Source organism: Abramis brama (assembly GCF_963993115.1).
Source record: "Abramis brama genome assembly, chromosome: 9".
Taxonomy (NCBI): Eukaryota; Metazoa; Chordata; class Actinopteri; order Cypriniformes; family Leuciscidae; genus Abramis; species Abramis brama.
The window spans coordinates 33,389,157-33,417,093 of NC_139971.1; the positions used below are offsets into that span (position 1 = coordinate 33,389,157).

A 27,937-nucleotide genomic window follows, 5' to 3' on the forward strand; every position below is an offset into this window, starting at 1 on the left:
TGCATGTGGGTGTGACCACATTATAGATAATGACAGGAAAGATTGTACCTCTCGTTGGTTTGATATGGATTGCATAATCAGGGAATGTTTGTTTTTGATTTAAATGGTTTCATTTAAAAGAAGACATTTCAAGCTTTCTATAGAAATGTTTTGCATATCATATCAGTGGAAAGTAGACGCTGAGTTTAGAATATGCTCCTGAAAAATGTTTGGAGGCCGAGGTGGCAGAAAGTGCCGGTTTCTTTGTTTTACAAAATCACGTTTTGATGTGAGTGTACACAAAAAAAGTAGGTTACAGTTTCAAATGATCTAGACCCACAGTGTAGGTTTTTTACATATTTTTTTATTAGGTTTCAAAAATCAGATAGAAATTGACACCTGGCGCATGGAGAGAGGAAGATCGCCATTATTTAGGGATTCTACAAAAACCAAGAGAAGTAGTGGGGAAAGCCAAGGAGAAAACTTTTTTAAAAACTCTGTGGGAAAACCATATGGACCCGGGGATTTTCCACTCTGCATCTGTGTAATAGCTTGCAGAATTTCGGTTAGACTAATAGGATCATCTAATTTGGTTTTTAACTTACTACTGATTTAGGGATGTGAAGATTTTCAAAAAAAATTTCAGTAAAATTAGAATCATTGAGGGAGTTTGAATGATTTAAAGAAGAATACATTTCTTGGGGGTCTGATACAATATTTCCTACTGGGGTTAGGACTTGAGAAATAAAGCTTTTTGCAGTTTGTAGTCTAAGTTGTAATGCAAGTGCTTTACCTGGTTTATCACCAAACTCATAGAAACGGTGTCGAGACTTAAGTAGAAGGTGCTCAGCATGGCTAGTGAGATAGAAGATTCAATTCGGATCGCAAAAAAGCCCTTATTGGTGAGAAAAGATGAAATGTTCCTCTTGAACTTCCTCTTCATTTATAAATCCATAATGCTTAAAAGGGAAATACTACCACAGAATCGGTCCTAAACATCAGCCCTGCCTGTTTCTGTAGGTTCAGGTTCCATTAATAACACCAAGTCAAACCTGACTACACTTTCCACAGCCATTGGTCTAAAGCTGCTATTAATGTTGCCATTAAGATGTATGTGCTGATTTGAAGGGTTAGATTGAGATTTATGATCTTCAATATTCAAAATCCAGGCCTGTTCACTTTCAGGTAGTATGTAACATGCTGGAACGTGTTTAAACCAGGTAAAGGAGATTGTAATTACCACACCTTGGACTTTACTTAGACACCTGCACTTTTCAAGTAAAATATTAACAAACTTTCCATATAACTTTTTAGATGCTGAGTCTGTTTTGCCTTTAAATTGACCAGACCTGGTTTTGCCTCACTGCTGATTTAATGATCCTCTTTTCACATAAAACCCAGGGTTTAAGCAGGAACTCTGTTAAGTGCATAAAGCAGTGACCTTGTGTTTGTCAAAAACAACCCTTAAATATTCTTCATGTTTTGGTGAGACACAATAATCCTGTCACGGTTCAATGGCGTTTGACTGTTTGGAGTCTGTGTGTGTGGCTGGGACCTGTCCTTGACACTTACTCTCCCTTCTTCTCCCTTTCTCTCCCATCTGCAGTATGTTTTGTAGTGCCTGTGACGGACTGTGCGACAAGGTCTGCGAAACTAAAACAATTGACTCAGTGGATGCTGCTCAGTCCCTGCAGGGCTGCACGGTCATCAAAGGCAACCTGCACATCAACATCCGGCGGGGCAGTAAGTACCCTCACTCTCAACCTTTTCTCCACAAATGACATGCACATTCCCACTGTCATGGAAAACCTGGAATTATCAAAGAATGTTCAAATTGTGATATCCTACATGGGAATTTAATGATAAAGAGTAAAATATTAGAATTTTTATAAAATTATACAATTTTTAATTGGGTTTTCACCCCAAAACATCCCTTTTTTGGTGATAAAAATATATATACATTTTTTTTTTTTTGAAAAGTTTTGTCATTGGTAAAGTCAATGTCATTGGTACATTTTATTTATTTATTTATTTTTTAACTAAAATTGAGAATTGAGAGGAAAAAAAAAAGATTTTGCAAAAAGTATTTTAGGGCTGTCAAAGTTCACATTAACTTAAAATATTAGTATTTTTAAACAGTGCTTGAACAATATTTTTTTAAATTAAAAATGTAAAATCAAAAACCAACATATAGGAGACATTTGTACCCTAAACTTATCATTATTTAAATATTTATTCCCTAAAGATTGGTACCTGATACACAAATGAAAATCAATTTAAAATTTGTATTATTTGTATAATTATTATTTTAAATGTACAAATATTTTTTAAACCCTTATCCAGTAATCAGGAACGGCAGGAAAGATCATGAAAATCATTGGTCAAACGCTGGTAGACCCTGATTATTGTTTTTATTTTCCTGGGATGACATAATGGGACAGTTGCTGCCAGCAGAGTCCTGCACTGGTCCTGTTTGGTAAACCCGCACCCGCAGTATTTAACAGAACACACGATCCGTAATCCGACAGCAGCACTGATTTAATTCTGTACCCGACTCAACCCATTTGACATAAAGACCGCGACCCGAACTGCACCCACATTAAATCTACTACATCAGATTGACAAAAAAAACCATTTATTTTCTCATGTAACACAAGCAATCAAACCAACATTAGCCATTCTGAGTTGATGCATTTAAGAAAAATAGACACGCTGATGTAGACACAAGATGAGAATGTGCATCCGTCGTGTAAACAATACAAAACTTTTTCCTACATCACGTAAACAATCTTCCCATACAGATGATTAGAGGTCTCCATAGATTATAAGAACAAATACAAGCCTTTACTGTCATATAATATCGAGGATATTATAGTGGATTCACTCTGCATTTAAATGTTAAATGTGTCTCTGCGGTGTATATGTGGCCGTTGGTCCTCTTAGCAGCAAAAAAATAAAACTTTTATTCAAATTGCAAATAGATTATATACAGAAAGCGAGCAAAAAGCACTCCCTTAATGACTGAAGATGTCAATCACTTCAGTTGCTGCGCGATTGGCTACAATGCACAATGCTGAAAATCGCGTTGTAATTAGAAACCTTTGACAGTCTTCAGACTGCAGAGCGTAAACACAAATAAGCACAGGACCGTTCCCGACCCGCACCGCAGATGACAACGTAAATAGAGGTTCACCCATCCCCACCCGTGTGCACTGTGCAGGACTCTGGCTGCCACCCATGTATCACTCACACTGATGAAGTGATGAGTTAGTGCAGACACTGTGTGTCCTTTGGGATTTGGTTTGTGTTGCTCCAGTGTCATATCTCTTTCTCTCTGTCTGTCTGTCTCCCCTCTCACACTGTCTATCTCTCTCTCTCTCTCTCTCTCTCTTTTTCCCCAGATAACATTGCATCAGAGCTGGAGAGTTTCATGGGCCTGATCCAGACAGTCACTGGATATGTAAAGATCAAACACTCTCAAACTCTGGGCTCTCTGTCCTTCCTCAAAAGTTTGCGATACATTCATGGAGAAGAGCTGTCAGAGCAGTAAGGCATATAAAACACATAACTATTGCCGTGGCATGTTGATGATTGATTGTGTACAGAACAGAGTTAGCCTGCAAAACAGGTGCTGTAAATATGCTATATGTCTCACTGAACACTAGTTATTTGTTGGCCTGCATAGGACTATCAAGATCATTCGTGTCATCTTGAATGGCAGTTTGACTCCTCTAATGTGGAGATAATTTCAGCCTTAAGCTTGTTATGTGATCAGTATCTTCATCAGATGAAAAAAAGGACTGCTCTCCGTTAAAATAATAACGGTGTGATTATGTCTGAATGAATCTATTGTTTTATTTAGTTGTTATATTTAGAGTAGGACTTTTTTGGGAATAGGATTTTTTTTATACACGTTATAACTGTAAGAATGTTATAAAAATGTATTATATTATATATTAATATAGTAAGAAATTTAAGATTAGTCTCCCATTGACAATCGTCCAAAAATTTAAGTCAGTAAGTCTATTATGCTCACCAAGGCTGCATTATTCAAATATAAAAACAGTAATATTGTGAAATGTTATTACAATTTAAAACAACTGTTTTCTCTTTTAATATATAATAAAATGCAATTTATTCCTGTGATTTAAGAAGCTGAATTTTCAGCAAACATGACTACAGTTTTCCTGTATGATCCTTCAGAAATTATTCTTATATGCTGATTTGCTGCTCAAGAAACATTTCTTATTCATTCCTTATTATTATAATTTCTTATTATTTTGTTAAAAACAGTTTTTTAAACAGTAAAACAAAAAGGTTCAAAAGAACAGAATTTATTTGAAACTAGATTTGTAACATTATAAGTCTTTTGTCACTTTTGATTAATTTAATGAACCTTGCTGAATAAAAATATGAATTTCTTTAAAAAACAAAAATCTTACTGACCCCAAACTTTTGAAGCGACCAAGCGAGTTAGACCAGCTGGTAGGTGGTTTGTTGCTGGTCAAAAATGATTACCATCTATTATTTTCCAAAACTCAGCTTCTGCACCAGCACGGTAGTCACGTTGCAACATAGTCTCATGTCTGAAACAAAAAGAACCTGAATATTTCTTGTAACACTCTGTGTCCTTCACGATTCCCTGATTGCAACACGTGTCTTCAAGGGTTTCCATAGGAACGGGTGAAAGTAATAAAATGTCTGCTCTAATGGAATGTACAGCTCAGACTTGTAAAGCTGAGTCGAGAGATTCAGCTAATGTGTGTGTTGTTCGTACACAAAGTATACATTTAACCTCCTGATTAAGCAATTTGATGTCATGTACATTCATGTAAGTACTGAAGTATCAAGTGTATATATATAAATCAGTATTTGCTATCTGACTCATTTTCCCTCCCATGATTTTACGGAGGATGTCTGAGGGAGGCTGTGGGAACTCTTCTGTTGTGATCTCACTAGGGTTGAGTTTCATCTTGAGGAATGCTTGTAAGCAGCGCAGGCATTCTCCACGTTCCTGAGGAGTTCAGTGCGACTCAGTCGGGTGCAGCTGTACAAGTCATCCTAAACCCTTTTCTGAGCCATGATCTCCGCCTGTGCTTTAATGAAATACAATCTGTGCATGCGCTTCAGTTGTTGTTTTCACACATATCACATTTGTCACGTGAATAACCAGATCTGATCATTCTCATTCCTTTCTTTGCTTAGATTATACTTACATTAGAAATAATACATTTCGTATTTAATACTTAGTTGTTTCGTTGTGTGTGTGTTTTTCCTACTATAGGACTTATGCATTCTATGCGGTAGACAACCAGAACTTGCAGTACTTGTGGGACTGGAGTCAGCATAATCTGACCATTAGAGCTGGGAAACTCTTCTTTCGCTTCAATCCCAAGCTTTGCATGTCTGAGATCCAGAAAATGTGGGAGAAGACCGGCGTAAAGCAGAAGATGGAAGAGGACGACGTTCGTAGCAATGGAGAGCGAGCAAGTTGTGAGTAGACAAAATTCTGCTCGGATTCAGCAGTGGCAGAGCACCACAGGAAACACTTAAAGCTGCTTTTTCTCCAGGTTGAAAAGCAGCTAAAGTGTTGAATCCTGCTGAATCCTTAGTGCCAAAGCTAAAGGAATTTTATTTTAAATGAATTGATATTTTTTAACTCTTTCCCCACTCTTTTTTTTTTAAGTTGCCAGCAACCAGCGTTTATGATATTTTTCACAAAAATTTCATGGCCTTCAGAATATTTATTTTTTTGAATATCTGAACAGAGAACAGAGAAAAGACAAAGACAAAAGAACAGAGCCTCTACTTTTAAACAAAAAAATCCTGTTTTATTCTAGCTCCATGCATTCATTTTTATTAACGCTTGAATGTGGGTAAATTTCATAAAAACGTAACACTTTGAGCAAAAAGCTGAGAAAATCACGTGTTTGTCAAAGACTACATGCAGATCAGATTCAGAACGATGGTCAAAACATTGATGGAGTAGATTGAGTCTATCAACAACCTAATGCTTGCACAGTCATTAACCTTGTCCTGGGTCGACATTTCATTCAGTAACGGTAGGCAGTTTTGATTGATATGCGGTTTAATGTTGTGATTACATATGCATATGATTACATATGATACAGTATCGCTTGTTTCTGCATCATCTTCGCATATATTTTGATCAGGAGATTCAAAAGATATGTAATAGCGCTTCCTACCGTATAACAGTGAAAACACTGAAAATGGCGGGGAAGTGTTGTCTCACAAATGATAAAAATTTCTGTCAGTGGCGGGGAAAGAGTTAAAGTTGTGATTTTGAAGTAAATGTGATGAGATAAGACCACAAACATAATGTCAAGACAACATGTCTTTCTATTTTGTTGTCTTTGCTGACTGCACTCAAGAATAAAGTCTGACTCGTGAACAATTGGAGAATAACTTAAAAAGTGTCATATATCACCGATTCTGTCAGAGCAGTTACTGAATCAAAATTTAATTGTTTAACCATTTGGTTGTTTTTATGACAGTCTGTAGTTAAAGATACACATTTGCAAAATAGTGTAGAGGAGTGACGTGTGCTCTCTTCGACTCGTTAAAGACCACACTCTTGCTGCAGCATTCTGGTTCAGTTGCAAAGGTTTGACAGTGCAAGCTAGAAGACCAGCCAGGAGAGCATTACAGTAGTCCAGTCTGGAACAAGCGCTTGGACAAGGAGTTGTGTAGCATGCTCTGATAGGAAGGGCCTGATCCTCCTAATGTTGTATAAGGCAAATCTGCAGGACCGGGCAGTTCTAGCAATGTGGTCTGTGAAGTTCAATTGATCATCAATCACAACTCCAAGGTTCCTGGCTGACCTTGAAGGAGTTATGGATTACAAACCAATTTGAATGGAGAAGTTGTGGTGTAGTGTTTGGTTGGCCGGGACCACAAGCAGTTCTGTCTTTGCAAGGTTTAGTTGAAGGTGGTGGTCCTTCATCCAGCCAGAAATGTATGTCAGGCAGGCTGAGATGCGAGCAGCTACCGTTGGATCATCAGGCTGGAATAAAAGGTAGAGTTGTGTCATCAGCGCAGCAGTGACAAGAAAAGCCATATTTCTGAATTACTGATCCAAGTGATGACATGTAGGATGACATGTAGGATCTTAAAAAGCATATTGCTCCCAGGGTGTCCCAGTCATTCTTCTGTACCTGCTCTATTATGTGTTTGACAGATTTCTGCATAGAACAAATTCGCTTTGAAGAACGATGATAACGGCTTATTCAATGTGGTCGTATTTTTTCCGCAGAACATAATTGCTCTGACTCTAGACTGGTGAGACATTAACAGAAGTGCCTTTTCTAATACCACTTCGATTCCTAGAAGCTCATGAAAGATGGAAAGGCCATGGCACAGTCTTATATTCAAGTTGAAGAACTCTTATGGGTGCTTTTAGTTAAATCTCTCTTATGACCCCTCTTCTAGGTGAGAGTTATATTCTAAAGTTCAAATCCAACCACACTCAGAGTACTCGGATAAAGCTCACTTGGGAGCGATATCGACCACCTGACTACAGAGACCTCATCAGCTTCATCGTGTATTACAAGGAGGCGTAAGTTTCAGACTGCTAGAAGTTACTATTATAGACATATTATTCACATCGAGTTTGTTAGCAGAGTTGTGATGAAACATTATGTAAATGTATACTGAAAGCATCTGTGCGCTGTTGTCTCGATGTAGACCATTCCAGAACATCACAGAATTTGACGGACAAGACGGATGTGGTTCTAATAGCTGGAACATGGTGGATGTGGACCTTCCTCCGGAGAAATCAACAGATCCAGGGGTACTTCTGTCCCCTCTTAAACCCTGGACACAATATGCCATCTTTGTGAAAGCCGTTACCCTGGTTGTGGATGACAAACATATAATGGGGGCTAAGAGTGAGGTGGTCTACATCCGCACCAATGCATCAGGTTGGCTTCACCACTATCCCTCCTATATCCACCTAATATCCAGTATCTAATCTACAATTTGAAGTATTACACCAACTATTATCTTGCTATTCCACAGCGCCATCAATGCCCCTCGATGCCCGCGCATATGCCAACTCCTCCTCATCCCTGATGGTGAAGTGGTCTCCTCCCATCTCTCCCAACGGAAATAAAACATTCTACCTACTCCGTTGGCAGCAGCAGGCAGAAGACCGTGAACTGTTTCATCATAACTACTGCTCTAAAGGTAAGTGTGCACATTTAACGTGCACTTTCGCTTCGTCTAATGTCTACCTCTAATCTTCACCCTTCGGCCCCCTTCAGCTGTCATTTCAGCATTGATATATACAGTAGTCAACATTTAAAGTGGTTCAAAAAAGTTGATCAAAGTTGTCCTAAGACAAGAACGGGTATTGTTCAAAATTCATGTATAACTTTGATGAAACGTTTTGATCCACTTCAAATGTAAATGAGTGTACATTTATCCCAGTTCCTACATTGTTACTTGCCAAATAAATAAATGGATTTGAAAAATTAATTTCAGTTTAAATTATTTATTTTTTGAAAGAGAAAGAGACCGTTTAGTGAAACGAGACGGACCTAAAACCTAGTTCAGCTATGTGGGAAATCGTGTGACTAGGCCCGTTATTATGCCATGGCAGACTTTATCAATCAGATATTAGGTATTTCAGAGAATTGTACAACAACTTTATTTATAAATGTGTGCAGCTTGTGTTCTTATTGCTTGATCAGTTTAGTCTGTGTCATTGTTTTGTAATACAGAGCTAAAGATCCCCATCCGCATCTCAGCCACGGCTTTGTCGGACATGGAGGGCGACACAAAGCCTACCAAATCAGATGTTAGCGGGGGTGAAAAGGGCTGCTGCCCCTGCCCAAAAACCAAGGAGGACCTAAAGGCGGAAGCTGAAGACCGATCTTATCGCAAAGTCTTTGAGAACTTCCTGCACAACTCCATCTTCACACCCAGGTATGACGCATGCACTGATGGCACTTTCTGAAGCTTTTAGATCGTATCAAGTGGTCAAATGTTTGGTTTAGTGGATTCTTGGATCTCCTGCTATTTGAAAACATTTATACATCCCTGCATAGTACCCAAATGCCTAAATCCGGTTTAAATGTTTGATTTTAAAGAAATATTTTTGGTTCACTATTAAGTTGAATCAACACTTGCTGCAAAATGTTACCACACAAGACAACATTTAAAGTGCCCCTATTATGGATTTTTGAAAATGACCTTTCATGGAGAGTGTAACATAGCTCTAAGTGAATGAAAACATCCTTCAAAGTTTTAAATCTGAAAGTGCACCGTATATAAAGTTATTGTCTTTCAAAAGTAAGAGTCGACTCTGAGTCAATGAAATGAATTGTTTTTCAAACGAGTCATAAGCCGTTTCGTTGTGACGTCAAGACAAAACATTTGCATATTGCCCACCCACTTATTGCGCGCGCAGACACCAGGGAAAACTTGAAAACCCTCAAACACTGCAGCTGATTCCTGTGGATACTGGACAGCATCATGTCGAGAAGACGCTGTGCTCTACAATGTGAAGGTAAAGCCAGTTTTTTTTTCATTGCCCAAGGCAATTAAAATTCATCTTTACCACGATACCACAGCAGTATAATCCTAAACTTTTGCTGTGTTCCCTTTATTTTACTGACGACTGCTTCTCAAATCTCGGAGTTCAATGCAGGATTCGCTAACCGCTTGCTCTTGAAAGATGGTGTTCAAAATACATAGTTTTGAGTTTTATTTTGTGTAGGTCTCCTGCTAACTGGCTAACTCACATTATTACTGTCTTACTGAAATACTTATGCTAATAAGTTGTGGGCCACTATTACCTAAAACTGTGTCTATAAATGCAGATAGTCTGTCATTCTCACTACTTTGAGGAAAGATTAACCATGGAGCAAGATTTGTTTTACCAACGTTTATGTTACATCAATCATTCAGGCTAGAGCTCGGCTAATGTATGCACTGTTATTGATACAGTTTCCACGTTCACCGCAATAAATTAGAAACATACTCGGTAAATAAATAAGTACAAGTAAAATAATCGGTTTGTTGATGGACATGCACTTGTTAATGCTGATGGTGAGGAATTACAGATGCAACATCTCATAATGTACCTCAAACTGAGTAGTGTATCACTGAGAAAAGCCCTGCTCGAGTCGTCCTTGCGATGGAGGTTCGGGTTGAATAACTAGTTCTTCCAATAATTCATTATTGGACTCGCGCTTGGATTGATATGGTAAAATCAACGTCATTGTTCGCTACTGTTTAATTTGTGCAGAATAGCATAATAGGGGCACTTTAAAGAAAAATCTAGGTTGAAGTGAAACACTTCACATTTTAGTGTGAAAAATTAGCTTACCAACCTTACTAAAAAGTTCAGTTTTACAACTTTTATGCCATGACTACATAACGCCTAAAATCATAAATTGACCGTACAAATGTCACTTAACGGCTCAAATACAAGAAGTTCAACAGAAATAATTTGTATTCAAATGAATTCATATTTAATTACATTTAAATTAATTTGATTAATTTTTTACAAAATATTATAAGATTCACACTTCCACTTTTGAATCCTCAAAAAATTTGCCCCATTCACTGTCATTGTAAGTGCCTTACAGTGAGTTTTGCTTTTTTTAAAGAAAACGAGAGCCGAGTTGAAAGTGTTTTTTTGGTAATACACACAAATGCTTTAAGACATTTTTGTTGACTTTTGTATGACAAACAATTTTTGTACTGCGTTGACTTGCCAGTTGATGTCCAATGTGAAATCTGGGTCCTGATGGAAAACTACTGTTCTAGCGTACTGCAAAGGTTAGGTGAACCCTCGGTAGGAACAGAGGCTGGGTTACTCCCAGCACTTTCTGCCACAGTTTACAACAGTGGTCTGAAGCCCTTAATTTTTTCAGTCTTCCTGGAGAGCGTATATCAAAGCGGGTCTGAGCTCATGGTCTTGAGGCGGCTTGATTTCATAGAATCAAAACCAGAATTTTGGAGGCCCAGACCGAAGCCTAATTATTTCGACATGGGTCTGACAAGATCAGAACAAGAGGTTTTGGAAAGGGGTAGGTGCCAGCAGCGGAGGCTGGAGCAGAATCAGATGGTGAGGGGGGAAAGGTACGGCTCTGAGAACTCCAGGCCTGTGCGGCCACGTTGTTTGTTGCTGGGGCGACGGTGGCGGTTGCATATTAAGACTACAGCAGGCTGTAATTTGGGATGCACAAACAGACGCAGACTGGATTAATGAGACTGGAAAGCAGCCGCTGGCTCAGGGCTCGCTCCATGTTAGGCTTTTGTTTGCTAAAACGAGGAGTGACGTCTGCATTGTGTTATCTGTTTACCTTGCTTGTGGCGTCGGATGTTTTCTTGTCTCATGCAGGCGAAGAACGGCACACAGGAACCTGTTCAGGTTTACTTAGACACACATGCTTTGAGACTTTCCGAGGGTTCGTTCAGGACATCTGCAATCAGGCTTTTTTGTGGGTTGTTTATTTGGTTGCAAACGTGTGTGTGTTTTGGGGTGGGCCGGGCCGGGCCGGGGTTTTGAGTCATGAGTATTGATGCACAAATCGATGTCGCCAAACATCTTCTACCACTTAGTTTCCCCAAACGTCTGCTTTTGGAGCCTTATTTTCATCAAGGTAATGGTTTGCGGTTCACTCAGGGACGGACGGCGTGATGCACCGTCAACCCGTCTCTCCATCTCTAATCGATTGAAAACAGACTTTCTAAATGTAAATATACTTTCCCTCAGTAACAGGATGCTCGTGAGGCCTCAATTTCTCCATCACTGATGACTTTTTATTTCCATCTTGACCCCAGCAGCCCTAGGGTGTCCGTTTTGAGCCCCCTCACTCTGTTTGCATTTGAAATTGGGGAGACAGATTTGTCACTGTCCGTCCCCATTGAGCACACCTCATTACTGACATCAAGACTTCAGGAAAAGGCCTCTGAAACTGGTCGAGTCTGAGAAAAACAGGAGATGCTCAACACTTGAATGAAGCGGATATGTTTTTCCATTCAATGGTCGTCTCCCTTTTCTCTTCCTCTCGCCTGCTCACTCTCCCTCCTTCCTCAGACGCGTTCTTTGTTTCCTTTGGAGTGTCCGGCTCCTAGGAAATGTACAGCAAACCTATGTGGAATGTTAATGAATTCCAAAGGAAGAGGAGGTGTGGACGTGTCATCTCCCCTTGCAAACTCCTCCTCAGCTGATCGGCCCTGTAAAGAATGCCTGTGTCATTCTTGAGCCCTGTGGTTCAGCAAAAACTTGAGTTTGCGCCAGGGGATGTGAGGTGTTGCCTATACATAAATAGGTGACTGACACGCAAGCCTTTCTGCCTGGGAAAAGGAAAGACTGGATGTGCTGCTGTCAGTGTTGCCATTACACCTTCTGACTGAGGTTTGCTGGTGTAAAATCTTCCCTCAGGACCCTGTGCGTCTACATGTCTGTTTCATTCTTGCTACAAGCCTGACCTTTTCCTAGTCAGCGGTCTGTGCCAAAAGCAATTAGGTTAAAATTAGCAGTTATGGCCATAGACAAGAGGCAGATCCTATTTGTGTTCAAGTCTAATTGGGTTAAGTTGCTAAAGAGTATTTTATACATGTATTTCAAACACATTAGGGTTTTCTTTGCACTTGATCAGTTGTTGTCAGCGAACTAGGTGTTGATGTGATGCTAGGGTGACAATATGATTTAATCTTCTACAGTAAACACCCTCAAGGGAGATCTGAATCCCTAGTAAGTGAGTATTAAATAGTGTCCAATTGCTTCCAAAATCCCTTATCATAAATCATGGAGTGCTATTCACTGGAAGTGACATGGAATGTGGCTAGGGTTGATTTGATTGTTCCTCCCTACAGCGTTCTGTGTTGGCTTTTATTAAAAGTTTCCACTCACACACATAAAGCAAACACACATAAAGATCTTCTCTCATTACTGTCATTCCTCAGTTGATTCATTTGAGCTGGCAGAATAAGGCTTATAGTAATGTTTACACTTTTGTAATCATCAGTGGGTAAAGTTCATAATTGCTTGTAAATTTGCTTCTTGAAGACTGTTGAATAGGACACTCATTGCGTGTCGCTGTGTCAGTCTGGAAAAACACCTGCCATTGCTCCTATGGAGCAAAACACTTTTCTTTTTTTGCAAATGCAACAGGATATTTTGTATAGCAGACCCAAATTTGTCCCAGTTTAGGGACAGCACATCAATTAAAGAATCAGTTGATGAAGTTGGCGGTACACTGAGAGAAAAAGTCTTAACTCTTCTGGTAATTGGCCAAGCAGCCGCAGTTCAATACATCAGTCTATTTTATAACTAGATACAATTCCCAAACTGTTTTTGACAAAAGTTGAAAACTTGTGTTGTCTGTCTCCACTTATTGTGTGTCAGTCTTTGTGTCTGACACTTTTACCACTTTCCCCTCTTGTATTTTGGCACTCTGGGGTTTCCCTCATGTCCATCTCAAACCATCCTATCTTTCTCATCTGTGATGGATCGTATTGTTTGGTCTGACTATTGAATCTTTACAGAGTTCCCGAGCGAGCAAATCGTTACGTGTCTCCTAAAAGTGGCTCTAGGTAAGGTTATGGCCCTGGCCTAGTCCTATTTGTGAAGTGGCAGTGGGTCAGTTGGCGTCTGGTAAGCTCTTGTGGTTGCTGCTGACTGCATGTCCTTAGTGGCGGCAGGGTTGACCTGTAGCCAGTGCCTTAGTTTGCTTATCGCCTCATGCACTGTCTCTACCGTCAGAGGCGAAGTCGTCATATCATTATTATGGATGTTCTATGTTTGTTCCAAATATGCCTTCCCATTTCATTTTCTCATCTGCAAAAATGTTTATTGTATGTGTATTGCTTCATTTGCAAGTATATATTTTATAGTAAGCAATGACAGTGCATATGAACGCTTCATGAATAGACTTTTGTTTTATGTCTGGACATGAAGGAGAATCAGAAAGAGAGGAAAGGGTCAGGGTAGAAACAAGAGAGTTAACAGTTCTTGGATCCCAGCTCTCATTTCATTTTAAAACTACCAAATTTTCATGAGGGATCAGTCCCAGCCTAGCTGGATACATAGCAGTCATAAGAATTTAAAAGATCTCATTATTCAGGATGATAAATGATGGATAAGATCCAGAAGACAAAAGGGAGCTCTGTAGGCTGTAGAGTAATGCAACTATCCTCAGTGTTACTAAGAGACCTGTTAGTAGGCCATTAGAGAATTAGGCTTTCACGTTAAAGGAAGTGGTGTGTGTTGTAGAGTAATTGTGCGCAGTAATTGGCTTTTATGCTTTTAAACCAGTGAAGACTCTGCTGACAAAGGCTGACTGCACTATATCTTTCTATTATTTCTTACTGTTATTTTCTACTTCATTTCCTTTTCCTCTTTACTTTTTTCACTTTTATTTTCTGTCATTTTTTTATTTCTTTCCTACCCTTTTCCATATTTTCCTTTCCTAATCTCATTTACTGCTCCCTTCCCTTTTCATCTTTCATTTTTCTGCTTCTGTTATTTTCCCATTTCCTTTCCTTTTTCATTGTCATAGACTACTTCCCTTTTCCTCTTTCCTGTCCTTTTCATTTCTTTTTTCCCATTTTCTTTCCTTTTCCTCATTCCTTTTTTCTGTTTCCTATCCTTTTCCTTTCCTTTCTTCCTCTATTTCCTTTGCTTTTCCTTCTCCTGTTCATTCCTCTCCTGTCATCCTCCTCTCTAACACTTTTATTCCATGTCTCAGACCTCCAGACAGGAAGCGTCGAGACCTGTTCGGAGTGGCCAATGGCACACTGCTCCAAGGTGCAATCAGGAACATCACAGGACTGGAGAGTAACATCACTGACCCAGAGCTGCAGGAGAAAGAGTATCCTTTCTCCGAAGGCAAAACCCATGCAGAGTTCATGGAGATTTCCAACCTGCAGCCCTTCACTGTGTACCGCATCGACATCCATGCTTGTAACTACAAGGTCCACCGTTGCAGTGCTGCGGCTTTTGTGTTCTCTAGAACCAAACCAGCAGGTCAGTAAAACCAACAAACCAAACTTGTGCACAAATGACTGCATATCCAGGCCAACAAAATATAAAAACTCCAGTAATTCTCCACTGTGCCTACAGCATGACTTGTTAACAGCAATTAAAACTGAAATGCAATTGAAATCTTATTGAATTACTGCAAGAGAGCACTGGCCTTGAGCACGATTATGTTCTTCTCCAGACAAAGCGGATGATATTCCGGGCACTGTAATTCAGGAGAGGGATGAGAAAGTCGAAGGAACAGTGCTGCTGCGGTGGCCTGAACCTCATCACCCTAATGGACTGATCCTCATGTACGAGATCAAATATCGTCTGGGAACTGAGGTTAGTGTGACAACTAACTCATACACCATTAAGAAATAGTTCAAAACTGCAGCCAAGGCCACAAACCGACTGTGTATGTATGTGTGTGTGTGTGTGTGTTTCAGCCTGAGAAGCATGAGTGTGTATCACGGCAGCAGTACAGAGTGCTGAGAGGAGCTCAGCTTAGCAATTTGGCCTCTGGAAATTATTCCACCCGGGTCAGAGCCACTTCTCTGGCTGGGAATGGGTCTTGGACTGAACCAGTGTCCTTCTATGTGCCACCACCTAAAAGTAAGGAATGCATATATGATTTAATTTTGAGGAAGAATGTTTCTGTAATGTTTTTAATTCTGTTTGAATATCCTTCTCTTTCACAGTAAATTATGGTAATGCCTTCTATCTGGCCATCATCATCCCTGTTGTAGTGCTATTTTTGCTCACTGCAGTGATCAGCGTTGTCATCTTTGTCACCAAAAAGAGGTTGATGCCCCATCTATTAAAAAATAGAATTTATTTCAACTTCCAGTGTCCAGTACTGTTTTTCATTTTTTTTTTTATGTATGTTTGCTTTCAGGAATAGTGACAGGTTAGGAAACGGTGTGCTCTATGCTTCTGTAAACCCTGAATATTTCAGTCCTTTTGAAAGTGAGTATTAAAAACCAGGTCATCTATAAGTGTTGAACTGCCAAAAAAAATTTTTTTTAATTTGTATTTTTGTCATTTTCCATTAAAAAAAATACTACAACATTAACACAAATAATAATTTCATAATTATAAACAAAATTGTGAGATTTGTTAAAAACAAACAAACAAAAAAAACTTTTAAAATATATTATTTTATTTCCTAGTAAATTAGCAATCCATATTACTTGAATTACTTGTCACAGCCATAATTAATTGTCTAGTCATGAAATCATCATGAAAGTTTCATGATGATTTCATGATTAGACAATTAATTATAATTGTCCAATTGCCTCATCATCTGGGTTTGGCCAAACAATACTGTATGATTTGTTTTTTAGGTTACACTACACACCTTGTTTAAATGTGCTGACTCTTATTTCTCCAACCTCAGTGTATGTACCAGATGAATGGGAAGTGGCTCGGGAGAAAATCACCATGTGTCGTGAGCTGGGTCAGGGCTCCTTTGGTATGGTGTATGAGGGCATCGCAAAGGGCGTCGTCAAAGATGAACCTGAGACCAGAGTAGCCATCAAGACTGTAAATGAATCTGCCAGTATGCGTGAACGCATCGAGTTCCTGAATGAAGCTTCAGTTATGAAGGAGTTCAACTGTCACCATGTGGTAAGAAAGAGGGCACAATCTCATCAAGCAGTTGGTTTTGCCAACAACAACAACTATTTTTTTATGTATTAAGTGTATCATTTCTGTGCCACCAAACAAATGGCAAAAATAATGATGCTTTTTAAACAGGTTGCTCAGACACAGGTTTCTCAGTGTTTTCATAGTGACTATTATTTCAGTTCTTTTTTCTTTGTACCCTGATTGGTTTAGGTGCGACTTCTGGGTGTGGTTTCGCAAGGCCAGCCCACTCTAGTTATAATGGAGCTGATGACACGGGGCGATCTGAAGAGCTACTTGCGTTCTCTCCGTTCAAAAGAGGTATGGAAACATCCTGTCATCTCTGCCTGCACAAACATCCTCCCCACAAATGCTCTAATTGTTATCCAATAATTGATCTCTATACTTCTTTTTAGCTTATTAGAATACACTTTTACTTCATAACGTTTATTATGTTTATTTTTGTTCTGCTCTGATCTATGGGCTACATCTTATCTTTTAGTTAATGTTCAGTTTTTCAAAGTTACTCAATATTTCAGTCAGCTCTTCATAAAGGGCTTAGAAGTGCAAGAGAGAAACAGAAGTGTTGAATGCAGCATTTGTCCTCTTTTTTCCACCATGTAGCAGGGCTCTAGCAGCCAGTCTCTGCCTCCGCTGAAGAAGATGATTCAGATGGCCGGAGAGATAGCGGACGGGATGGCATACCTCAATGCCAACAAGTTTGTCCATCGAGACCTGGCTGCCAGGAACTGCATGGTTGCTGAGGACTTCACAGTTAAAATCGGAGGTAAGTCTCAGTGTTTAAGGAATATATTTGAAACAAGATTTGATTGAGAGGTGTGACTGGCCTTTCACAGCTTTCTTCCAGCTCATGTTTGCTCTCTTTATGTGTTTAGACTTTGGCATGACAAGGGACATCTACGAGACTGATTACTATCGCAAAGGAGGCAAAGGGCTGCTGCCGGTCCGCTGGATGTCCCCGGAGTCTTTGAAAGATGGAGTGTTCACAACAAATTCTGATGTCTGGTATGAGCTGCCTGTCCTCTCTGACACTTCTCTTCACACACACACAAATGCAAAACTTTCTGTTGCTTCTCTGCATATTGTATGTGTGTGTGTGAATTGATCTGCGCTTGCATGTACAGTATGTTACCAGTCAAACATTTGGACATATACATTAATATTAAAAAGTTTGTGGTCTGTAAGATTTTTTTAATGTTTTGAAAGAAGCTTATCAAGGCTGCATTTATTTGATTGAATATACAGTAAAAACATTAATAGTGTGAAATATTATTACAAGTTAAAGTAACTGTTTTCTGTTTTAATATATATTATACAATGTAATTTATTCCTGTGATGCAAAGCTGAGTTTTCAGCAGCAGTTACTCCAGTCTTCAGTCACATGATCATTTAGAAATCAATCTACATGATTTGGTGCTTGAGAAACATTTCTTATTATTTATTATCCATGTTGAAAACAGTTGTTCTGCTTAATAGTTTTGTGGAAACTGATACATTTCTTTCTCTGAATTCTTAGAAAGCAATTATTTGAAATAGAAATCTTTTGTAATTATATACATATCTTTACTTTTGATATTTTACAATTTAATGCATCTTTTCTGAATTATTCTGTTGCAAAAAAGGAAAATGGATGTGTAGGAATTATATAGGAACCAAAAAAAACAAAACAAAAAAACGACCTCATATTTAGGTTTCTTCAAAGTAGTTGCCTTTGGTATAGGTTGGGGTTTTATGATGTCTCCTTTTGTGGGACCCCCTTCCTAAAAAATAAAGAAAGTTTTATATTTTAATGTATAAACCCTGCAAAAAATACTTGCAACAAATTAATAATTACAACAAACTTAAGTTAATAGATTATGTTAAGAAATTCATGTGCAAAAAAATATATTTGCCTATAAAAATAATTTAAAAAACTGAAGTATAAGCTTTTATCAAAAAAAGTTTCATTTATTAATGTGTCCAAAATTTGACTGATGAAACATTTTTCCATCTGATCAGCGGGTTGTCCCATCAGAGACACAGTAGCCCCTTTCCACCACAGGCCCCCTACTGTCCAGAAAGCATTGAAACTGTCTCTTTATTTTTCTTAATACGAAAGGAAGCCTCATAGGCTTATAAGAGGTGAAAACCCTTTAATGTTTTTTTCCACTGATGTTCTGTGTCAAGGGAGAATATGCATCACTTCCAGACATTCTTCCAGTCCCAGCCAAGCGAAACGTGCCCAAACACATTGTCTCTTTGTCTCAGACAGACTGTCTCTCCACAGCCTTAGTCCCAGCAGCGGCGGTTCAGTAGAACAGTCACGGTGCCATAGACCGACTTCTCCAATTCTGCAGTTTCCCAATCTCCAGCGTCCCACAGCTCTGTCACTCCGTGCGCTCCTAACCTCCTCCAGATGTTTGGTAATGATGGGGTTGGTGTGCCAGCGCAGACCCGCCTCCCTGTCCCTCCGTCCGTATCTGCTGCTTTTGAAGTCCCTGAGATGAAAAGAGTCACCGCGAGCTCCCATCTCGTACTCCCATAAACCTCGCCGTTAGGTGTCTTTATTTGTTTCCTTCCCCTGAAAAAGTCCCACTCTAATGCGGTTTTGTCTTTCAACACGCAGATGTTGCAGCCAATTAGATGCAAGTCACTGTTGTAATAGCCCTGTTTTAAAGGGTGTTGAGCTTTGTCTCAGATCCCTGGCCAGTGTAGAAAATTTGTCCTCGGAGAACTAATGAATAACGACTGGCAACAGTGTGCTCTTTGTGTGGTTTTTATTTGGGGTTTGCCGACTTTCTGGTCCGCTGCTGCACTTTCTCACCGGCCGCCGGCTAATATATGGACTCATTTTCATTAATGAGGAACACAGGGCTAACAAAAACACCACACTAAAAGAGAAAAGTTCAGGTCAGCGGCTCATGCGGTGTTCGCGACTTTTGTGCTGTTTTTAAAATGAGCATTTTGTTGTTCCATGCTAGAAAAATAAGGAAATGCGTTGATGCATTCGCAGCTTTTCAGCGGCTCCGCAGGACTGCAATTGTCTCAAAGTGCCTCTTCATGCATCTCTTGACCTTAAATGTCCTTATTCCTTTCCTCTCCGTCCTCGTCTGACTGGATTGAGTTACTTGATGTTTACGGTTGCTGACGTAATTGGACGTAAATGGGTTTTGTGACATTTACCATGATTTACTGTAAGTGCCTTTGTGTTGCTCCTGCAGAGTTATTTTAACCAGTTCCTCTTTCTTCAGGTCATTCGGTGTGGTTTTATGGGAGATCGCTACTTTAGCAGAGCAGCCATACCAGGGCATGTCCAACGAGCAGGTACTGCGCTTCGTCATGGAGGGAGGACTGCTGGATAAACCCGACAACTGTCCCGACATGCTGTGAGTCCACCAACTGCACTTTGCTCCCAAACTTGGCACTCTGCTTTACACTGTTAACCCTTTGTCCTCTAACCGGCTCTTTTCTATTTAGGGATGCGATATCACGTTAAAATGTCGATAGTATGTCACCAGATGCTGCTGCTAACGTCTTGCCAGGCCAAAGCCTGACTGGTGCCATTTGCGTCACGGGTTAAAAGGAGACAGGTGACATCATGTTGTCAAAGAGCTTCCATCCATAGAAGGGAGAATGCGCGGTTCCCAGGGGGTGACAGTAACGGTGACCCGCGGCTGCTCCACTTTTTATTAAGAGCTTCTCGTACTTACCTTCGCATCTTCATGTCTGCCTGCGTCACTGATCTGGTCTGCCATTCTCCTTTTCTGGGCTGATGTCAGTAGCGAGGCATGAGGTCTATCTGTCCGTTTCTCTTGACCCCTTTCTCCCTCAGTCACTCTTTCTTGTCTCAACTGTTATGGAAACACAAACCCCCGGTTTCCATGGCAGCTACATTGTCCTGATTGCACGAGAGAGGAGGATTGAACATATGCTGCGCTGCGCTACATATGTTCAATCATCATCATCTGTATCTCATCATTACACTCAGCTAAACATCAAGTCAGGATGTCGGCCTCATTTCTATGATATCATGAGAATTTAAGTATTACTTGGCTGAAATACAAGGGCAGGGATTCAGAAATAGCATGTAGATCTCTTGAACACTTGCTTGAACAACGCTCATCATGTTGAGCTCAATACTTGGACATTTTTATCCCAAAACTGTTTAACAATGTTTTTGAAGCATTTTTTAAATTGTATATCATGGATACATTGTTTTTTTTTTTGTTTTTTTTTGAAAAAAGGTTTTTAGGTTTTATATTTCATCATTGTCCTTAATGGCAGTCAGAAGCTCTGGTCCAAAACCTAGTGAGCTGCCTACCTAGACAGCATATTAAGGCATCATAGTCATGCTCGTGACATAACGATACACTCAAAAGTTGGGGATCTGTACGATTTTTTTCAAATGTTTTTGAAAGTTGTCTATTCTCAATAGGGCTGCATTTATTTGATCCAAAATACAGTAAAACGCTAATATTGTGGAAAAAAAAACTTTTCTATTTTAATATATTTGAAAATGTAATTTATTCCTTTGATGGAAAAGCTGAAATTTCTGCAGCCATTACTCTAGTCTTCATTGCCACATTATGCTAATTTGGTGCGTAAGAAACATTTCTTATTATTAATGTTGAAAAGTTGTGCTGATTAATATTTATGTGAAAACTGGGATACATTTGGGATGCATAGAACATATAAGATTCAAAAGAACAGCATGTATTTGATATAGAAATATTTTTTAAACATGAATGTCTTTACCGTCACGTTTGATCAATTTAATTAAGGCACCAACACACTTATCCTTCAAAGAGAAGGCAATCCCAGAATGCATTGACAAGCTCAGTGAAAAGCATAAAATTGAAGACATGAACAGACTGAACAGATATGTCATTATGAAAATGTCATTTAATACTTAAAAGTAGTGAAAATTGTTCAGATTTGTGTGAGAGCTGTTTATTTTTATCTTGCCATAGGCTTAAAAACATACTAACATCAAACTCTTTTGGGATTCATTTTGAGTCGAGTCTCTCATGCCGACTCCGAGCGCTATTTGTGGAGTTGCTGGCTTTGTAGAGCGCTTCAAATCATTAACTTATGAGGTTTCCTTTCAGTTAGTATGCTGCCTTAGAAGGCAGCCGCCCATAGAGAGAGGCAGTAGACAGGAAGGTAGCTCAATGGGTTTTGGAAAAGAGATAGTGAGTGCAGACAGTGGGCAGGATTTATCACATTTTCTGATTGGGTTTGAAATCACTTCAGTGAGAAATGACAGATGGCTTCTGCTATGAATTTGTGATCCAACAAGCTGTAAAAAGGTAGGTTACTTGCAAACGCCAGGCCTGTCCAAAAAAACTTGTTGTCGTTTTGAGGGAACATCTCATAAGTTGAAACCATAAAAAAGTTTAACTTTCTGCCATTAACTGTGGAATTTCCTTGCGAGAAGGTTCCCAGGTCGGCTCTGAACCTGTGGCTGGAGGTCACTTAAAATGTATTTTAGTGGGACAGTTAGTGCTGGAACTATTCTTAGCTTGTTTGTTTGTTTTACCAAGATGGTGGGATAGTACCACACCAGACTGTTATGATCATAGGTTTTATTATTTTGTTTTGTTTTTTTGCTTCTCATGCATCCTCAGTTGTTCAAACGAGACAGGTCTGTGGAGTTTTCAGGATAGTAGTACACTTCTCAGTGTGTACAACCACAAAATGTTCTAGAAGTTGACTTCTCCGCAAACTCCTGTGTGTTCTAGCTGCAGTGAACACTGCCACCTGTTGATGGGTGGAGTTTTTAAGTGTGAATCACCTGGGTTTATGAGATTTTATTGACTTCATATTGCTAGTTTGCACTTAAGTTTACGAGTATGAGATTTGTACATGAATAGAAGAGTTGTACATTGCCTCTGTCACAACCACAATGCTGAAATTTTGCTATATTTCAGTTATAATGTCCATTTTGCTGAAAATCTCTCTCTCTGCTAATTCTTTAAACGAATTCTGCAACTCAACTCTAATTTTCATTCAAGTTGTTCCATTTTACTTAAGATTTATTTTAATTACCAAATCTTTTCAATAGTTTTAGTTTACGATAAAATCTCTGTATACAGGTCAGAGTTTTAGACTGATTCAAACTGGTAAATAATCTTTTTAAAGTACTGATTAAAAGAGCTGGCTTATTCTGGTCATTTCATTCCAGGAATCAGGCTTAACTGGCCATGCTGTACACATTATTGATTCACTAAAATGAACTGGCTCTTAAGAATAATTTGTTTTGCAAAATTTTTTGTTTTTTAGTGTGCATTATTTGCAGTTCACAGTCAGTTTATTGCATCACATCAAAAATAGTAACTTTTATTTCTAATAGTTCATGTGACTTCTGATCAACTTTCTTTAAATTCAAACTATAACACTATATGTGTATCTGGTCTACAGGTTTGAACTGATGCGGATGTGCTGGCAGTACAACCCTAAAATGCGACCGTCTTTTCTGGAGATCATCAACAGCATAAAAGAGGAACTGGAGCCGCCCTTCCCGGAGGTTAGCTTTTTCTACAGTGAGGAGAACAAGCCCCCCGACACAGAGGAACTGGACATGGAGGTGGAGAACATGGAGAACGTTCCACTGGATCCTGCTTCCACGTTAGCCCCCTCTTCTCAGGGGAGCACAGGGGCTCAGACCCAGAGTCCACAGCCGCTCTCCCCAGCTCAGGGGCCCGGGACGCCAATGGGGTCCGCCCTAACCCCCTCCACCTCACCGCCCTCCTCCTCAGCCTCTCCGGGCCTGGCCTTAGACAAGCACTCAGGACAGGTAGCAGCAAACGGGCCAGTGGTGCTGTTGGGGCCGGCGTTCGATGAGACGCAGCCCTACGCGCACATGAACGGGGGGAGGAAGAATGAGCGAGCGCTGCCACTGCCTCAGTCATCGGCCTGCTGATCACGACTGCTCAGTTTCCATCTACTCCTCACACAGGGTACCCAAATTTCCCTTGTCCCTTTGTCTACATGGTCATATGTGTTTTTTCTTTCATTCTCGAGGAGTCAAAACCCAGGGCTGACCGTGGAGTCGACAACCAAAAGGACGGTGTCCTTCCTGGAAGTCAGTGGATGTTTCGGGCGATTGGTGACAGAAAAAGCCTACAAAAACTCTTGCAATATTTAAGTTTTCAGAATGAACCACCACACTAGAGAGGCCTGGCTTTCACTTGTGTGAAAAAAAAAAAACTGTTTAAATGTTTTCTAAAGGAAGAAAACCTGCCAGTTCATTGTGAAATAAGAGAGACAAGCATATTAGCCAGCAAGCCCAGCCCGTGAACGCTTTCAGGGTGCATACCAGTGTGTTTGTATACAAAAATACACATTCACCTCTTCAGCGCAAGTACATTTCTTCCTCTAAAACTGTCACACATTTCTCTTTCAAAATGGCGCAAGACTTTCTTAGCTGCGATCGATTGTTCTCAATCAGTGATTGGCCATGTTACTGGTTGAATCCACCCTTCTACTTAATCCATTTCAAGGGTGTTTGTTTGAGAGTGAGGTGGGCTTTTTTTGAAACTGCCAAATTTTTGCCAAATCAAAAGTTATTTATCATTACATCACTCCCCCCCCATCCCCCATCCACAGCCGACTTTTCAAGGTTGCACTTTGAAGTAGCGCAATCGAGGGACTAAGCTCTCATACTGTCTTTGATGGGGGATTTCTGGACCTCATCTTTTACAATCAGCTTGAGTTTGTAAATCCTTTCCCTTTCCCCTTTTTATATGAATCTGATCTTCAACTATTGCATGGCAGTTCCTGCTGCACACACCATCTGTGAGCTGAGCCTCTGTGAAAGCAATGTCTCAAGTCAAAAGAAAAGAGAACAGCGCTAATCGTGAAGGTGAAGAGATTGGTGCGCTGCAGAGGCGTATATGAATTATAAGGGATCAGCTCGGTCGTGAAGCAAACTGAGGGGCTTCATCTGTTTTGTGTGATGAGTGAGGCATTGTACACAGCAGGTATTTTTTTAGACTAGTCATTAGTCTCTCTGTACAAATCATATGATTCTGAGAAGGGTCTTACAGTTCTATGTTAGACCACAAGATCATTTACATACAAATCATTGGTTTGAGTCACTTTTGATAACTTTTTTACAGTTCTGATGTTCACCTCTTTGTCTGTACAGAAAGAAGCTGCTATTTTTCTTCTTTTGTGGGTGTTATATATATATATATATATATATATATATATATATATATATATATATACATATGTGTATATGGAAATCCTTCAGGTTTAATATTTTATGATATCTCCACTACAGTCCATTTTCTTATGCTTTATACTCTTCTTGCAAAAAAGAAAAAAAGAAAAGAAAAAAAGAGAATAGCAATTTATTTTTTTCTCCCTAAGAGGTTGTCTGCATTGCCACATGTCCATTGCCTTGTGTTTAACATTTCTCTATAATATTATTATTATTATTAATTATTATTATTATTATTATTATTAGTTACAACAAACTCCTTTAGCTCTGCATGTGAACTTTAGGCACCCTTGATAAAGTTGTCTACCATTGCACCTGCTCATGAGGTGCAGCTCAATCTCAGGTTAATGTTAAGGTTTTGTTCTCCAAACATCATGTTCCCACCATAGCTGATTCCACCTTAGCTTTTAGTTGCTGGCCTCTCCTTACAGTGTAGTAAACCGTACAGTATGTCAGTGTCCGTGCTCATGCCTCCTGCCAGGCATTGACATGGAAGTTTTCATTTACATTTCTTTACCCTCATAGACTTATTTTTGTAACCCATTCATGTAACTGAATAGCAACTAACAGGGCTAATCGGGTTGTCTTAATTTGTCTCGCATATGCCAGCCAACCAACCATATGCCAACGATTTTATAAATCCATGCAATGAACACTAACCTTCCTGATGAAATATGCCATCTGTAACCAAATAAGAATCGGTTCAAGTTCAGAGAAGTGATCGGTTTCTTCAAAGATTGCTAAATAAAACAATAGGTTTCCCTGGCTAGTTGGCTTTAAAAAAAAAAGTTTAGTTTTGAAGAATTTCTTCATGTGTATTTGGGAACGTTACCCAGGACTTATTTATCCTGTCTTAGAAGGTTATTTTCCCCCTTTGAAGGGGTATTTATTTAATTTCCTGGGTTTTTTGTTTAGTTTTTTTTTGTGCGTGTGTGTGTGTGATACCAGTTGAAATCACTGTACAAATGCCCTTATGATTTAGTATAAAGTCAGATTATAGATGCATTTTCCATGATGTCATGACTGGGGGACTTTCTTTTTTCATTTCCTTCAGCATCTATCTACCTCATTCTCTTTTATTTTTTTTAAATGTGTAAGTATATGAAATGATAAAATACATCTCGCTTTTTTCTGTAATGGACACCTTATCATCATCTGTCATGTCTCTGAAAAAAAAAAAAAAAAAAAACCTAACAAAAAAAAAAAAAACTCTTTAAGCACCACAGAGTACAAGCTCCCAGGAGTGGAGAGAGAGGAAGTCATGGTGTGAGCTATCATGCCAATGGGATTCCTAATAGCGTGTCTATTGCATCCCTTATCACATGCCTGGCAACGCAAAAATCGCACTGCTCTTGATCACACTGCAATACTTTTATAAATAATCGTGTTAAAACACCTAATTCACCAGATGGTTTCATCATAATGGACCTTAGAGATAAAACAGTTCTTTGCTATCAGCTATCAAGTGTTTTTTTTTTTTTTTTTGGTATTTAATATTCTTCTTCACTGATCACTCCTTAATTGCCATCTAATCAATAAAACGGCTGTCCATAAAGGTTTAGGAAAGCATATAATATCCTCATATTGAGTAACTTGCAATGAGAGCAAGACTTCAACAAAAAACATGATTTGAGTCCAGATATGATGTTGTCATTGAAAGCTCTACATAATCTTAAATTTTCTATTAGTTTCAAGGATCTTATTTAGCAAGAACTCATTTGCAGCATCAACGGAGATCATGGCCCTTGACATCCAGTTTCCCAGCATGACCTTCTTCTGCACAACAATGTCAGTCTCCTACATCTGTCAATGGCCTATAACTGAGGATGACTTTAATACACTGATAACTATAACATCATAAGTGAATCTTCCTTCTCTTTTGCTGCAGTCTGCTCTAATACCTTTTGGCCAAAGCATCTAACGATCGAATGCATACTGTGGATTTCGTAACACTTTCTCACAACAAACCAGTGGATTTTTTTCCCTTCTCATAAACCTACCTGGAAAAAGCATTCCAACTGATTTGTTTGGTCAGATGCACTCCACATGTCTAGCGAGTACAATATATAAAGGGCCAATTGTTGTCGGCGTATTCATCTACATCATTCTCTAGAGGGAGAAAGGGCTGTAATTTTGCCTCTCTTTTCTACTGCTGCTGACAACATGCTGCTTTACAGAGACTACAAATAGTCTTGCCGATAGCATTGGGTAGGTGGTGGATCTAAGCAACATGCTTTCTCTCTGCAAACAACCGTTAAAAACAGATGGGTCAGACGATTAAATTGCAAAGAGGATTCAGAGAAAGTCACGGTCTTACAACCCCTGGCCGTTCTGTTTCATAGCACTTAAAATATTCTTTGACTTTTTTTTTTTTTAATCTTTTGAACTCCAGGGGTTGGAAATGAGGGCGCTTGTAGAAGATACCTGGTCGGGATGCTGAGAGGCACATTGTTAGAAAAGAATATTATGTGTGGTACAAGACGATCGAAATAACCATTCTATAAAAGCCCTTGTGCTTGTATTGTTGCGTATGTATATGGGTGGGAGTGTATCACATGTAGATGTAGTGATTAAGATTTTGATGTGTTTATAATGGAAAATTATAGATATCACTATTTATTTCTGCTTCTTTTTTCTTCCTGTAATGAATATGGACAAAAGCATTGGCCTGTTGCAAAGTGAATGTCAGTTTTCATTGAATGCTGCCAAGGTTCCTTAGTTACCAGTAGGTTATAGTTCTACAGAAACACATACACAAATAGGACAGCGATGTCCAGTAGATTACGGGTAGTCATGACACAGAGAGAGAGAGAACATGACTAGAATTTAAAATAAAAAGAGACAAGTTTACAGTAGAAATAGCTTATGTTGCAATGAAAGTTTTCTGCAAACCTGAAGGTAGATTGACTGAAAGATTTTTTCCTCAACTATCATGAGAACTATTATTATTGTATTATATTTCTTCATCATGCAAAACCTCAGGTTTAGAACAGATGCATGTATGCATTTTAATTGCAATAATGAGCTTGAGGTTTCACAGACATCATTTCCCAGGCACTGTTGTTTCTGCTTGGCATTCCAACAAATTTCAAAAGGGGCCTTGAACT

The 27,937-nt window shown here is 39.2% G+C and overlaps 1 protein-coding gene across 1 annotated transcript in view; it reads left to right on the top strand.

The window, feature by feature from the left end:
• igf1ra (insulin-like growth factor 1a receptor) overlaps positions 1-24,006 on the top strand; it is a 101,520-nt gene extending 77,514 nt beyond the window's left edge. Inside the window, exons 4-21 of the mRNA XM_084125230.1 lie at positions 1,586-1,722; positions 3,381-3,525; positions 5,264-5,472; positions 7,429-7,555; positions 7,684-7,919; positions 8,017-8,184; positions 8,721-8,925; positions 14,706-14,983; positions 15,180-15,322; positions 15,427-15,592; positions 15,679-15,781; positions 15,876-15,946; positions 16,377-16,606; positions 16,817-16,924; positions 17,228-17,390; positions 17,500-17,629; positions 19,855-19,989; positions 23,024-24,006. Of these exons, the coding sequence (XP_083981356.1) occupies positions 1,586-1,722; positions 3,381-3,525; positions 5,264-5,472; positions 7,429-7,555; positions 7,684-7,919; positions 8,017-8,184; positions 8,721-8,925; positions 14,706-14,983; positions 15,180-15,322; positions 15,427-15,592; positions 15,679-15,781; positions 15,876-15,946; positions 16,377-16,606; positions 16,817-16,924; positions 17,228-17,390; positions 17,500-17,629; positions 19,855-19,989; positions 23,024-23,525 (3,256 nt within the window). The 3' untranslated portion in view covers positions 23,526-24,006. The remainder of the gene's footprint in view (positions 1-1,585; positions 1,723-3,380; positions 3,526-5,263; positions 5,473-7,428; positions 7,556-7,683; positions 7,920-8,016; positions 8,185-8,720; positions 8,926-14,705; positions 14,984-15,179; positions 15,323-15,426; positions 15,593-15,678; positions 15,782-15,875; positions 15,947-16,376; positions 16,607-16,816; positions 16,925-17,227; positions 17,391-17,499; positions 17,630-19,854; positions 19,990-23,023) is intronic.
• Positions 24,007-27,937: the final 3,931 nt, after the last annotated feature.